Source organism: Hippopotamus amphibius, chromosome 4 (assembly GCF_030028045.1).
Source record: "Hippopotamus amphibius kiboko isolate mHipAmp2 chromosome 4, mHipAmp2.hap2, whole genome shotgun sequence".
Taxonomy (NCBI): domain Eukaryota; kingdom Metazoa; phylum Chordata; class Mammalia; order Artiodactyla; family Hippopotamidae; genus Hippopotamus; species Hippopotamus amphibius.
The window spans coordinates 176,321,429-176,337,134 of NC_080189.1; the positions used below are offsets into that span (position 1 = coordinate 176,321,429).

At 54.4% G+C, this 15,706-nt stretch overlaps 1 protein-coding gene across 1 annotated transcript in view; it reads right to left on the reverse strand.

Annotated features, from left to right (window-relative positions):
• The window catches only part of ITPK1 (inositol-tetrakisphosphate 1-kinase), a 159,352-nt gene that overhangs the window by 31,893 nt on the left and 111,753 nt on the right, over nucleotides 1-15,706 (reverse strand). The window contains exon 5 of the mRNA XM_057732469.1: nucleotides 11,204-11,321. Within this exon, the coding sequence (XP_057588452.1) occupies nucleotides 11,204-11,321 (118 nt within the window). The remainder of the gene's footprint in view (nucleotides 1-11,203; nucleotides 11,322-15,706) is intronic.

A 15,706-nucleotide genomic window follows, 5' to 3' on the forward strand; every position in this document is an offset into this window, starting at 1 on the left:
CCTCTCTGTGCCTGTTTCCACGTTCGCAAGATGGGGGTAACACCGGCATCCACTCCCTAGGCTCCCTGTGAGGACTGGATGAGTCATCCGTGAGTGCCCATGTGGGGGGCACCAGGTAAGGCTCGGCTGCCTTCAGTCGGTATTAGGTCTGCTCCTCCTTGCGCAACAAGCTGCGCGTCCATTCTGAACCCACAATGGGGTCAAGGGCTCCCCAGGAGCAAGGACTGTCTTGTGAGTATCAGGCTTAGGACACAGGTGCCCCTTGAGGTACCCCCTCTGAGAAAAGGGAGGAGAGGAGGCCCTGCCCGCTGGTCAGGCACCGAGGGGCTCAGACGGAGCCAGAGGGTGAGCGAGGCCGACGGTAGACGGTGTCGGGGAGTGGAGTCCTCACCACTGGGCACTCAGTGCTCACCGTCCAGTGCATCTGAGGGGAAGAAGGGCCTGACACCTCAGAAGGTCACGTGAGGATGGTGGGCGTGAGGAGAGGTCAGGGTTCCATCCACCCAGCCCCGGCCGCACAGACCAGGCAGTGACATGGAGGCCTCAGGGCCCAGGAGCCAGCCTGGATCGTGCTCCTCCCCAGGGCCCCCTGAGGGGAGGCAGAAAGAAGTGGCGCTTCCTGAGTGCGGATGGGGCAGAGGGGCAGGGGGTAAGGGAGGGCTCGGCAAGAGTGCCCTGCTTGAAGATGGAGGGGCCCATGAGAAGGCATATGGGGGCTTGCAAGAGCAGAAGGTGGCCACCTGATGACAGCCAGCAGGGAAACCTGGACCTCAGTCCTACAGCCACAAGGAAGTGATTCCTGCCAATAAGCGTGAGCCTAGCAGCAGGTTCTTCTTCAGGACCTTTGGATTAGAACTCAGCCCAGAGACTTCCCTGGTGGTGCAGTGGCTAAGAATCCACCTGCCAATGCAGGGGACATGGGTTCCATCCCTGCTTCAGGAAGATCCCCCATGCTGTGGAGCAACTAAGCCTATGCACCACAACTACTGAGCCCACGCTCTAGAGCCCGTGAGCCACAACTATTGAGCCCGTGTGCCACAACTACTGAAGCCCACGCGCCTAGAGCCCGTGCTCCGCAACAAGAGAAGCCACTGCAGTGAGGAGGCTGCGCACCAAAATGAAGAGTCGCCCCTGCTCTCTGTAACCAGAGAAAGCCTGTGTGCAGCAACGAAGACCCAATGCAGCCAATAAATAAATAAATAAATTTATTTATTTTTTAAAAAAAGAACTCAGCCCAGCTGACACCTTGATTCCCGTCTGTGACACCATGAGATCAGAAACCAGCCACACCAGGTAGACTTCTGACCTACAGAACTGTGAGATAACAACGGGGGGATGTTGAAAATCACTCAGTTTGTAGTTACCTGTTATGCAGCAATAGGAAACTAATTGGCTTGGTTACTGAGTTTTCAAAGGGGGACCCTGACTGTGTTATTTGGAGACACTGGGTAGTGGGGTGGGGGCATTTCAGCCATGGCTACAGCCCCTACCCTGCTCCTGGGAGGCTTCCAAGGGGTCCCCCCAAGGCCCTGCTGCAGCTGCTACCTCCCTGCTACCAGCCCTATCCTTGGCTCACTGGCTACAGGTGTGCTGTCAGGGGAAAGAGCAGAGGGTAGGGAACCAGCCTGAAACTGGGGGAGGGGGTGGCTTCTGGGCAGGGACAGAGAGGAACAAAGGCCACAGGTCTGACAGTCCCCAGGCTGACATAGCCCTGGTCAGCTGCAAGAGCAATTTCCCTCCCACATGACTCAGCTAATGACCTGTTTCATCTCAAGGGGACAGAGTGCTATCCACACCCGGCGTGCTCGGGGCCAGGAGTGGGGAAGACAGACACGGGCCCAGTGGAGACGGGGACATTCCCGAGTTCCGTTCCAGCCTGTGGAAACGGCTGCTGGAAACGCGGATTAACTCTGTGGCAGCTGTTTCCACTGATTTACGGCCACTTTCGGACCCAAAGGCTCGCTGCCCCACTCGGCTCCAACTCCCCAAAGGCAGCCACCATTTTTGGTTTCAAGACATTTTAAAAAAATAATATTTGAAGTGTTCTCTCTGGCTGTACATATTCTAAAAGCAGAATAGAAAACATTAGCTTAACCCAGTGCAAAGATGAAGCTTCCAGCAACAAAACAGTCCACGTTTTTAAACAATGAGACAATGTCCTTAACCCCAAAAGGGGCTCTAACCAATTGATGAGAAAAAGACCAACCACCCAACAGAAAAAAAGGCAACTAACGTGGAAAGATTCATACATGGAAGAAACGCAAAGGGCCAACAGACACATGAAGAAATGTGTAATCTTGTCAATAATGGGAGAGATGCAAAGGAAGGTAAGACAGTTATCATGTCTCCAGTGATGGAGTAAATGAGGAGTAAAATTTGTTCAAACTTTTTGAAGAACAACCCAGCAACATCTGCAAGGTGAGAAATGTTCATAATGATCTTTGGGAAATTCCACTTCTAGGGATTAATTTTATAGAACTGTGCAAAGACCCGTGTTTATTGCAGCTCAGTTTGTTAAAAGAAAAAAGTCCAAATCAAACTGGAATGACTTTATGAGCCCAGTATCACTGAGGAAATAATGGTTTTTTTCTCATTCACATGCTGAAATATTATGGGGCCATCAAAAAGGGCAGATCAGACCTAGTCTTCCTCATCTTCCTGGGTTGACATTAAAGAAGCCAAGATATATATTCAGTGGAGAAAAAGCAAGTTATAGGAGGGACTTCCCTGGTGGTGCAGTGGTTAAGAATCCGCCTGCCGATGCAGGGGACATGGGTTTGATCCCTGGCCTGGGAAGATCCCACATACTGTGGAGCAACTAAGCCTGCGAGCCACAACTACTGAAGCCCATGCACCTAGAGCCCATGCTCTGCAACAAGAGAAGCCACTGCAATGAGAAGTCCACACACTGCAATGAAGAGTAGCCCCGGCTCGCCACAACTAGAGAAAGCCCTCGCATAGCAATGAAGAGCCAACGCAGCCAATAAATAAACAAATAAATAAATAAATCTTTTTTTTTTAAGCAAGTTATAGGAGAACACAAGTAACAGGATGCTCTTTCTTTTCTTTTCTTTTTTTAAGCATACATGTATTTGCACGTCTATGCGAAGGGCCTCCTAGAAGGATGGATGCCACACTTAAGAGTGGCTGCCCCTGGGAAGAGAGGTGGGGGCTAAACAGGTCTGAGTCACTGGCAGTCAGGGCCCCGCCTGCTGACAGAGGGGATTTGAGAGCAGATCTGAGCAGGGCTGGGGGTGAGCCGTCCTCAGGAGGCCTGCAGTCCAGCCATTCCTGAGGTGTGTTGGGTGGACCAGGCCGCTCACCAGAAACGCGACAAAAACGAGGAGAGGGACCCATAGCTGATTAGGTGGAAAAGGCTAAATATTGCTGTATTCTATTGATTCTAGGATGTGGGTTTTGTTTTGCTTTGTTTTCATTTTCCATCTCTAAAGCTGAGATGCGGCTCATCACTAATGGTGTGTCACAATTTAATTAGCACTTTTTTCTTTATTAGTGACTATAAACTATCAGCGCAACTACCACCGGTGGTGAAATTCAGTTTAGCTGCCTCTGAGGGACTGAAGATTCATATTAGCACATTAAAGGCTCTGAAAAGTCCTGTAGCAAAGAAATGTGTCTATTCCCGATTTCTCCAACATAGCTGACACAACTTCCAACTTTTCCTTTTCCTTCTTAATTCTCATCTTTGCCTTTCCCTTTGTTTACAAATGAGATCATGCTGGGGCTCCCCCAGGTGCCTCCACCCCACCCCCACCACGGATGTCTGAGAAGGCAGAGAAGTCCCTGTCACTCTCCAGTGCAATTGGGGCGAAGGGAGGCACACTCACTCTTTAAAATCTGTATAAAGACCGTTTGGCAAAAACCACAACAGCAACAGTCGTCATCAAGAACCATCAATGGATGTTTAAAAAAAAAGGCAAGTAAAAGTCTGACCAAAAGAAAAAAGTCTGACAAAAAACAGGATGACTGCAAAGTATCTCCTTATGAGATAATTGCCAACTACAAAGAGAAAAAGAAATTTGCAGAGGAGAACCATGGCAGATACAACTCTAACCAAATAATCAGTTCGCTGGAGGGAAGGCACAGGGATGTCACTTCCTCCTGATCGGAGGCGAGAACAGCATCGCTGGTGTGGCGCTCCTGCCCCAAATGCAGAACCTCCACCTAAACGGGGAAACATGAGATACAACCAAACTGAGGGACACTCGGCAAAATAAACAGGAACAAGCTGCGGCCCCATCTAGGTGGAGGGAGTCCACAGGTGGCCAACCAGACCGGATCCTGAGCCGGGAACAGGGTAGCAGTGGGACAGCTGGTGAAATTGTTTAATAACCGTATTGCTATTGATGTGAATTTCCTGCCTTAAAGACCTATATTGTGGTCACACACAAGATGTTAACACTGGACACAGCTGTGCAAAGGGATTCTGATCAACCTGACCAACAGGTGTGTTTGAGCATCCGTCTGCCCGACCACATTCCGGGGAAGAGATATTGGGATTTCTCACCTGGGTGCCAGGAGACCGAGCATGAAGGGGGAAGAAGGCTCTGGGGAGGTGTCAAGTCTGCACGGGTCAATCATCTCAGCAAGGGGAAAGGGAGCCAGAGGTCTCAGAGACAGTGTCTGGCTCACCTACTGGCCCAGGCCAGCGTTGCAGAGGCAGGGGATGTAGGGACCGGCCTGCAGGAGCTGTCAGGGCCGGCGGGGTGTGTGTGCGGGGGAGCAGTCGGAAGTGTCCCTTGGGAGGGCGGGTCTGTGGGTTCCCTGCAGGGCCTGTGCGAGGTGCCAGGCCCTGAGCACCTCTGTGTGCCTGCACGTGAGCAGGAGTCTGGCGTCGCATCCACAGCCTCCGTTTTCTCAACTGAAAACAGGGAGCATGACAGCCGCCTCGAGAGGGTTGGCAACAAGGCGGGAGAAGCTGCCCACCCTGGGCCAGGCCGGCCCGACGTGCTCTCCTCACGACTCCCTGGGCGAGGGCGCCTCCTCCTCTGGGCAGGTGACAGACGGGAGACTCAGCAGGGCTCAGGACTTAGCCGGGCCCCGGGGCAGGGCCAGCTTCAGGACCAGCAGCCTCCCATGCTGACACCTCGGCCAGGCCCACAGGCGCGCTCCACCCACCACCCTGCTCTGCAGACCCCGCGCCTCCACCTGAACGCGGGGTCCCCGCCTGGGTGGCTGGAAGAGGCTGACGTAGAAACGAGGACAAGGTTGCTCCCAAATGCCCCAAAGTCCTGGAGGGGAATCAGGCACTGAGCACCCAGCCAACGGCCCCCGCCCCATCAGCCCGTGAGGCCCGTGCCTCTTCGAGGGCCACTGCCTCCGGGAGCTCGTCCGGGCCTGGCCTGGCGCCGTGTGCTCCCTCACACCAGACCCCTGGCCTGTGGGGTGGGCCAGCTGACACTTGGGGAGACAGGGGAGGCAGGTGCCACAGGGACCGACTCCTCACAAGCCCACTCGTTAGGTGTGTGAAGCGTTTTCCTGGCGGGCTGATCCAAAACGCTGGCCTCCTGCACAAAATCAGGGCTGGAAGCTGACCCTGACGCGGGAGCAACAGTCCTTGGTGGGCTACACCCCTCCCCTCTTTGTCCTCATGCCTCCCACCCGAACCCCGGGCGCCCTGTGGGACAAGGAGAGGAGCTGAGAGCGTCCGGGCATCCAACTCGGGGCCACACCTGCTGCGGTGGACAGGGCCAGACCTGCTGCACGTCTCCCCCCAACCCCCAGCCCGAGGTGACGGCAACCCCCCCTCACAGATGAGCAGAGGACTCAGAGAGGGCCAGTGAGTGCCCAGGCCACGGGAGCAGGGCTGAGATTTGAGCCCAGGCTTGTCAGTGCCTAAGCTGCTCTTTTCTACTACAATGTGTCACTGTCCTCAAAAAGGATGGGGCTTTTGTTTCCTTAATAACGGTACAGGGCAGAGAGACTCCACGACTGAAGCAGAGACCTTGTCTGGACAGTGTCATCGCCTGGGCACCAGAGGGCGCCCAGGGGCAGTGCCAGCTGGCAGTGCCAGAGCAGGAGAGCCAGAGCCCCCACTGCATCCATCGTGGGTGTGGGCGGAGGAGGCAGTCCTCACGGGGGCCTGGAGCTGGATTCAGGAGCCACTGGCGAAGAGGATACCCAGATGGTGTGGGTTCAAACCCCAGCTCTGCCCCTAGTAGCTTCAACCAACTAGACCCAATGGACATCAGTATTCTGATCGCTACCGGGTGGTAACAGCAGTGCCTCTCTCCCAGGGTCATTGGGAAGATTAAATTGGCTAATACAGTGCCTGGCATGTAGCTAGTGCTGCCGGGGTACTACCTGAGCGCTGACAAAGTGGCCCCAGAGGAACAGTGACCTGCAGGCTGCACAACACTGGGGACACAGGCAGGCCTCGACTCCAAGGCCCCTCCCGCTCTCTCTTCTCCCACCCACAGTCCTTTGCAGCTCACCAAGGGTGGCCCCCACCTCTGAGTGAGAGCCTCCCGACTCGACCACACATCCCCACCCCGAGGCAGCTGTTCCGCGGGGATCATTTCTCCCAGGCTCTACGGAATGTTATTTCTTCTTTGCTTGGTGTCTAGATGACTCCATTTCAATCCGGCCTCCAAACAGCTTCCAAGATGAGCCCTGATTAAATTCCCATAAAACCACAAGCAGAGATGCTCGATCTGCAGCGTGCAACCCCTCCCCAGGGAGGCTCGGCGTCCGGACGGCCATCTGTCACCCGCACAGCGCGCGTGTGGGAGCTGCCGGGGGAGCCGCACCTCACCGGCAGCCGTCTCGGAAGGGCCTCTGGGCCCTTCACCCTCCTTCGCCCTTCGCCTGAGACCCTCCACCACCTGCCACCCCTGGGGACAAGGACATAAACCCACATCATCCAATCACAGCCCAGCTTTCTCACCCATCACACCGGCCAGTTCAGGAGCAGAAGCCCAGGATCACCAGGCCTGGGGTGGCAGAGTCAGGCCTTGGCCTCGGGGCTTCCACCTCAAAACCCCAGCCCTGTGCGGCAAAGCAGGTGCCCACGAGAGAAGAGGCCTGCAGGTGTGTGTCCAGCAGTCTTGGCTGGTGACACAGCCTCTTCCCCCCCCAAAGCCTGCAGCAGGCAGCGTTCAACGTCTGGGAGCCTCCTGTGCTCGGTCTGAATTGGATCCAGGCTCTCAGTGCCCTCTGTGCCTCTGGCTAAAGGGTGTGGGTGCAGCCCTGACCAGAAGCGATCATCTGTTAGGGAAAGCTGCGGCCCAGGCACTCTGGGGTGGGTCACTCCGTCAGCCTACCGACCTCATGCTGTATGAGCTGTTACGTGGAAGGGGTGTGCTGCTGAGGCCACCCTCCCTGGCCAGCTGGCGGGGGAAGGTCATTCGAAGGGCCATCCACCCATGGATTCCGCAGGCAGGAACCCACTTCCTGGAGGGGAAGGCGGACGACTAGTTTTGCCCCAAAGTCATCCTTCCCGTCCTGCCATGGTGACCAGGCTCCCAAATGTTAGCTGGGCACATGGTTGCCCAGAATAAAGACCACATTCTCCGATCCCCTTGTAGCTCAGTATGTAATTCTGTTCTGGCCACTGAGGTGTGAAAGAGCATCACTGCAGCTTTCAGAACTTCTCCTTAAAAGATACCTAGGGCTGTTTCCCTTTGCCTCCTTTTCCTTAGTCCCCTCTCCAACCTAACGTCTAGAGTGCAGATGTGATGGTTGGAGTTTCAGCATCACCTTGGACCAGGAGGGGCACACCAGAAGAACAATGAGCTGGGGGAAGCTTGGGTCCCCACCGTCAAGCGCCAGCACTGGGCGGCCTTCCTCTGGGCTTTTACGTGAGAGAGAAATGAAGTCCATCTCACTTAACCCGCCATCCCCCAGGACTCTGCTGTGGCAGCAACTTTGTCAGCAGGTTCGAGACTGACAGGTCTGAGGCGGGAAGGACCCTGCTTTCCCTCCAGGCTCTGAATTAGGAAAAGATGAGCTTGCGGACCATGGAACTGAGATGGCGCCAGCGACACGGAGCCGCCCAGGTCCTCAGACAGGTAAGGCTGGGAGCGCTGGGCAGCAGGCCTCACCTGTCCCCCAGAGCTGATGCTCTGCGTGGAGACGGACGGCCCGCCTGGGCGTGGACCCTCAGTCCCAGTGCTGTGCCTGTCACCCCTGGGAGACCCTCCCCACGTGTCACAGCCCACTGGCCCACCCCCACTGCAGAGCAGGGAGCCTTGGTCACCTCCCCGTAGCAGCCTCCCGCACCCCCGCCCAGGCTCTCTGAGGACAGGCAAAGCCACCTTGGCATGGGGGTGGCGGCGACAACTCCAGGAGTCTTTGCCAGGCCCATTCTCCCAACACAACAGCGGTGTCACTTGGACAGCCGTAATTGAGGAACTGAAAGGGTAATTACGGCCCTTTACAGCAGGCCTAACAGGGCTGCGTGCCTCCAGGAATAGCAGGAGTGGGGCGGGGGAACACGAGGGATGCACTTCCCAGAGAAGGTTCTCTGCATCTGCGCCAGCAGCAGCCTCGCCTCCGCCTCCGGGAGGACGGGAGGTGGGAGCCAGCAGTGCTTCTGCATGAACTGCCCCGGGTGGGCAGGAAAAGGCTCCAGGAACTCCCAGCCTCTGCCTGCCCTCCTGGAAGAATACCAGCCCGGCTCGGCGTGCATGATAAGGGAAACCCAGGGTGCAGCGGTCACGGCCCACCCACACAATTCCTGCTGGCCCAGGACCAGGCCAGTCTTGAGAGTTTGGTCAACAAGTTCTTGCTGGGCCCCCTAGCAGGCAGCCCCTGAGCTGACCTCACCTGGGTTTGAGCTGAGTAGGGTCTGTCTGTGTCCCCACTGGGGGCCGGTCACCAGCCCCTCACACCTGTGGCTGGGCGGGGGTCACCCGCACCACAGGATACAGGTAACAGCCATTAGAATCTGTCTCTAGGTCACATCTGCACCGTCCGCCTAAAATGTACCCTCGCCTCCTCACTTAGCTGCTCACACACCTTCAAAGGCTGTTCACGAATGGAGTCCCCAAGTGCCCAAGGTGTTCCACGTCCCCCCTCTGACCAACGGTCTGCAAGTCCACACAGGCAACCCACTTCAGCTCCCCCCCAGCTTTGCTCACACCCCTGTCCTGTCACCCCCTCAGTGCTCACCTGCTTCCTGTGTGCCCTGCAGTCCACCCCCAAACAGCCATGCTCACACTCTAGGGGTGGGCTCACCCTTGAGCCCAGCCCCGAGTCCCTCTACCCATTTAAACGGAGACAGACTCCAAGATCCAGTCCAGATGCCTCACCCCTTTCCAGGGTAACAGGAGCGGGAATAGTGGCTCCCATTCCTGGGTGGCCCCACGGGCTGGGGCCTCTGCTAAGTGCTCTTCAGACATCATCCCAGGTATCCCAACCCCAGACTCTGTGGATAAACCACTTGGTATCCATCTTAGAGAAAACAGGCAAGGCCAGGTCAAGAGACCTGGCCAAGACCTCACGGCAGCAAAATTCAGACAAAACCTCCGTCTGTCTCCCCCAGAAGCCTTTGCATTTTGCTCTGAAAAAGCCCTCTGTAATCCCATCAGAAGGCATCGCTCTTCTAACAGACTTGTTGCGGCTGCTGACCTGCAACTCTGCCCATTAACCAGGCCTCCTTATCTTTTACTATCATCTCCTGTCCCTGCACAAACAGTTGGTATCTAACACACACTCTTCCTGGGAAGAGGCAGATTTCCTTTCCAGAACCAACTGTTCAGCCAAAACATCACTATAGATCCTCCCTCTCATCTGGGGGTTCTGGTTGGACCCAGGGAAGGAAGGCAAAGGGAACAGAGGTTGACACGGTCACTGACCACTCCAGACCCAAGGATGGGAGGATGCTAGCACGCTGAAAATCCCTGCCTGCTTTGGGGCCTCAGGATGTCATGGCCATGTTCTGTGTCTCCTGGTGAAGGCCAGGCCCCCAGGGCAAAAGGCCTCAAGACCTCGTCCAGAAGAGCCAGGTCCAGCAGCCAGCTCTTGCACAGGGCAGGTTCCTTAGAGAACCAGGCACTCACCGATCCTCCTGGCCAGGGCCCACGACTGCACCCATGCCAGGTGCTTGCTAGAGCCAGGGCCCTCTGACTATGGACGTGAAAGTCAAGCTTAGGGGTGAGGAGCTGGGGAACCTGAGTCAGAGAGACCTGGCTAGATTCTGGCTGTGGAGTTTACAGGCTGTGTGATGTTGGCATAGCTGTTAAGCTCTCAGAGCCTCCTCTGCAAAACAGGGAGGATGATCCAGCCCACCTTCACGAGCACCAGAAGAGAGAATGTAAGAAAAAGGCTTAGCTCAGTGCTGGGCACTCAGCATGTACCCAATAAATCCTGCTCTTGTTACTCCCACGCCGGTCCTGTGAGCCAAAGCACCCACTGATCCAACCATCACATGAACAACACCCAGGGCCAAGTCACCACCCAGGGCCGGGTTCAAGACAGCCCCTTTAGGCCTCACACACGTGGCCTGGACGGGTTGGTGGGAACAGGGGCTGATTTTCCTGCCTCCAAGATGAATCCTCATGCAGCCCCAGGGCCCAGGCAAAGCACTGTCTCTTCAAGTTAAACAAGAGCTCTCAGCCGGGACCACGTGGATCAGGTGGAGAACTAGGAGGTAAGTGTTAACATGAATCTTTCCAAAAAGCCCTTCTCACATAAACAAACACCTTGGGAAAGGCAGTCTGACTTCTCTGGAGCTGCCCTGCCCTGGGAGGTGGGGAGGATGAGTCCTCAGGGGCAGGAGCCTGCAGCTGGCAGGAGACGCTCTCGCGGCTAAGAGGCTTCCGCCTGTGAGAACAGAGCGTGCCCCGCGAGGTCCAGCCGCCACATTACAGATCTCCATGCGTTTGATTAAAGATCCTTTAATTTCTCTGTTTGCCTCTTTTGCCTGGCTACATAACGCCACTGGCCCACCTGCCGCTGAGCTAGTCTACACACACGCCTGCTCTCTAACCCCTGTGTTATCTGGATACTTCCTCACCACTCGTGGGTTTAAGACAAAACCATCTTGAAGTGGTTGGAGCCAGTCTCCCAAAGAGTGGCTCTCCCTAAGCCTTTTACTTTCTAACTTTGCTGGCTGTGGTGGGAGAAGGAAAGGCCCTCCCCAGAATGTACAACTGCTTCCTGTGTCAAAGCACACACAATGACCACCTTGTTCCACGAGGTGGGCTGACTGCCACGGATGCCGAGCCACTCGTGTCTGTACCTTTCATGTAGGCCTCGATCTTCCGGATGAGCTCGTAGGACTTGGACCGGTCAAGCAGGGTTCTGATGGCAGGAAGGGGGTCCAGGACAATGGTCTCAGGGTGGGCATCGATGTATTCCTGAAAGGAGAACACTCCTTCCAGTTAGAGAGGGAAGACTGATGCTGAAACAAGGGTGACAAGTAAGATTCCAGCCCGCGTGCCCTCCCCACACCCATCTCTCTGTTCTCCATCCCCCCCACCAGCCCCAACTTCTGGCTGAGGCATCACCTGGTCTCAGGAAACTGCCTCCACCCACTCTGCCCCAGTAGGATCACGTGACTTTCGTCAGACCAATCAGCATGTTCCACCTCCTGGGGCTGCTGGCTCAGGAGAGGACACGTGACCCGAGTCCATCCAATCAGAGGCAGGCTCAGTGCTCTTGTTGGAAATGCTAGGACAGGAGCACTCTCTCTCCCTGAAGACAAGAGGAAGCTGGGAGACTGGACAGCCGGGTGAAGTCATCCTGGGATCTGAAGGAGAGAGGTCTGATGCAGCCCAAACTCAAAATGGAGCCCAAACTGAGAACATGGAGCTGAGAAAAGGAGAACAACTGGGTTCTGGTCAGCTTGTTCAACTCCTGGATAAGGCCTCACCTGAAACCAGATCTGCTCCATGGGCGGATTATGCTCAATGAGAGTGGCCAGCACCCTGCACGGATAAGGGTTCTGAGGCAGGACTGGGGAGAGCAGGTTGCCAGGATTCAGTAGGTCTATGGGAAGGTGATGAGACACTTGCCACGGGGCGGCCACCCGGCCCGCAGGTGCTCACTCCAGTAAGTGCCTATTAATACCCAGCAGCTTCACGGTAGACCATGGAAATGCAAGCATAACTTTGATAAGATTAGTCTTTAAGGAAGTTACAATCTTCTTGGGGAATATGAAATCATTGTTTGCAATGGAATTCAACAGAAGACAGAGCAAGATGTTTCCGGGAAAAGAACTCAGGGATCTTGGCCCTGCCATGAGTCACCCCTGTGACTCCAAGAGCCCCAAGTCACTTCTGTGGGCTAGAGCAGCTTGTCAGGCAAAGTAAATGAGACGATCCCTCTGGCTTTAAAACACTACGATTCTAAGGACAAAAAATGGGGATGCTGGAGTAATAGGAGAGGGGCTCAGAGAGAAGGCTGGGTGTAAGAAAGGCCATTCACCAGATGCTGTTGTTACTGTTGGCTGAAGTGTGCACACCCAACCCCAGATCTGTTTAAGTCCTAACCCCTGGTCCCTGTGAACATGACCTTATTTAGAAATAATGTCTTTATAGATGGAATCGAGTTAACATGCGGTCATACTGGATTAGGATGGACCCTCATCCATTGACTGGTATCTTCAAGATAAGGAAAATTTGGACACGGAGACACACAGGGAGAAGGCCGTGTGAAGATGGAGACAGTGACCGAGGTCAGCTACAAGACAAGGATGGCCAAGGACCACTGGCCACCAGCGGATTCTCCCTCAGAGTCTCCAGAAGGAAGCAATTCTGCAGACACTCGAGTTCAGATGTCCAGCCTCCTTAACTATGATAGGATGAACATCTGTTGTTTTAGGCCACTCAGTTTGTGGCACTTTGTTACGGGAGCCCCAGGAAATAAATACACCAGCTTAATTCACCCCGCCCCCTCCACGGCACAAGATCCGTCTGTGAGATCAGCAGAGGCCAGGAGGAAAAGCCATCATGCTTCTTTTCTAGTAAACCTTATCAGCAAAAAGGACGCTCCATCTGGGATTATACTTTTTTTTTTAGTTTTTTTCAGTGAACCTGGTTTGGTTCCTACTAATCGTTTTTAAGAGTTCTCAACACAAAAGCCAGAGATTCATATCTACCTCTCTGAAATCTGCTCCCACCCTGCGTCTCATACCAGAGTAGCTGGCTATGGGCTCACTGGTGTCTTTTTCTCTGGATATTTTAAAAAAGTCTCTGTCCCTAAGGTGTGGCCAGTGCACACACTGAAGAGGCATTCTTCCCATCCTCACACCCGTGAACTCCACGGGGCCTACACGCTCTCGACCCCGGAAGGTCCTCTCCCAGCACACACATCTGCAGACCCAAATGCAGAACCGAACAGCCTTCAAGGCTTCCTCCTCCTCCAGAGAGCCTGGCCTGCTGCCCTGCTCATACGGAACAAGCCGGCGGCTGAGGCAGGAGGGCCCACGTCTGGCACCCACAGGGGATGTGGGAACGAGCTGAGAGATGTCCTTAAGGAAGGTCTATCCAAGAAACCGTTCTCTCTCCTACAGCCTCAGGCTCACCTGAGTGCCTGCACCTCTGCCGCAGGCTCCCCAGAGGCAACTCTCCCCGTCGGCACTGCTCTTTTACCAAAGCTTGTTCCTTTGAACCAGATCCACCCTGCCACAAGAGCATGTCATTCATGAGACACCAAGATTGACATATACAGTTGAAATCATATTAATGTCCTCATGTTAAAAGGTCATCCACTCAACAAACTTCACATCATCCACAGCGCTCAGGGCCTCGTGCAGGGTGAAAACAGCACTGGACGAATGACAGCCTTCTAGGTTTTCTCCTACCAGATCTGGCTGATGCATTCACGTTCTGGGCCATGAACTGAAAGCACTGTGATGCCCTCATCACCCTCTGCCAGGAAGCAGCCCGGTACAGAGGGAAGAGCAAAGGACCAAGAGTCAAGAAGCCCAGCCTCCCGCTGCGATCACGTCCCACTGTCGCCTTGGGCGAGCCACTTGGCTTCTCTCGTCTCGGTTTCCTGGTCTGTGTATTGCAAGTCTAAGAGGGAGAAACCTAGGAGTAGTGTTTATGAGTTGTGCTTCAAGGTCACACACGGCTGTTCTAGAACAGGACAGGCAACCACTTGGTAGAGGCACTGCAGGTAACATCAGGGACACACACACGCTCACTGCCATCCTTCAAAAGAGAGGCAGCATCAGAGAAGTTGCTTCGATGGGCTGGTCCAACTCTCCCCCAACCACTGAGGTCCAGAAAATCATGACCCCCCCCCCCCCCACAAAATACCCCCACTGCAGTACCAAGAAGAGTGTCTGCATAGTTGCCAGATAACACAAAGCTGGTTCTGGTTCCACTTTTGTGCATTAGGGCAGTGGCCTTTATAGAGAGAACTTGGACTCATTAAGATGTGAATTGAAGCCAAAGAAGCTAGAAGAAACCGAAGGGGGAAAGATCTGACAAGCAGGCACTGACAAGCTTTTGACCCGGGATGAAAGCATCAGAATTAACAGAAGAATTATTCCTAAACACGATCTCTTTCGGGACAAGGACAGAGAGGGCAAAGAAAGAGTTTTTCCAATCGCCCCACTATCCACAAGCGGATTTTCTTCCAAGCCTTTCAGCTTATCTATTGTATCACAGGATTCATGCATTTTTCACAAGTCTCTTAGAATTACCAAACAAATTGCTGGAAGGGCGAACGTCCCGTACGGTTTTATCACTAAGGCCCAAACCGTCTCCATGGCAAATGGTAAGCACGTGCTCTGTTAGAGGGCCTGCCTTGGAACACCTGGAAAGGGATCCTGGAAGTGAACAAGGAGGAGCCTGGCTTTAAGCAGCTACAGCAAGGGAAACGCAGAAATATCCAGCCCAGGGTCAGCAGGGTCAGGAGGAGGTCTAGAGAACACTGACAAAGGGGCACAGACCAGCTCCAAGGCCCATGGGGTGATGACACCAAGAGGGGCATCAGGCCGCCTGCTGGGCTGAGGTGGGGGGTGGGGGGCAGGCAGGGGTCAAGGTTTCCCCACTGAGAACCTGTGCTGAACGAGAAGACCAAGACAAACATGAGAGATACTACTTCCTCTGCAGTTCCATTTAAGGCCAGGAAAGGAGCAGGAGTGAGATACAAAGATTTGCTCTCATCTAATAGAAAATGCACGTGGGAGCCCCGAGTTCAAATCCTGCCTTGGTCACCTTATGTCTGTGAAGAAGGACTTGGAATTAACTTCTGACACTCCAATTTCCTGTGTGTAAATGTACATTTTGAATAAAACCTATCTCAGGAAGCTGCTGTGGACAACGGGGAGGTGACAGATATGAAAAAAGTTGGTGGGGGGGAGTTCCCTGTTGTCCAGTGGTTAGGACTCAGCTCTCTCACTGCCATGGCCTGGGTTCAATCCCTGGTCGGGGAACTGAGATCCCACAAGCCATGCTGCATGACCAAAATAAATTAAAAAGAAAAAAGAAAAGAAAAGAAAGTGGAGAAAAAGAAAGGAAGGAAGGAAGAAAGAAGGAAGGGAGGGAGGGAAGGAAGGAAAGAAGGAAGGAAAAGAGAGAGAAAGAAAAAGGAAGAAAGGGAGAGAGGGAGGGAAGGAGGGGGGAGGGAGGAAGGAAGGAAGGAAAAAAGAAAAAGAAAGAAAAAAAAGAGTTGGTAGATATAAAAGCAAAAAGGATTCTCGTGACTCTGTACCACATGCTCTCCTAGGGCCCCACCCGCCCTGGGGCCTCTGAGCTGGCAGTGCCCTGCCCCGTCCAGCAGACAGAGG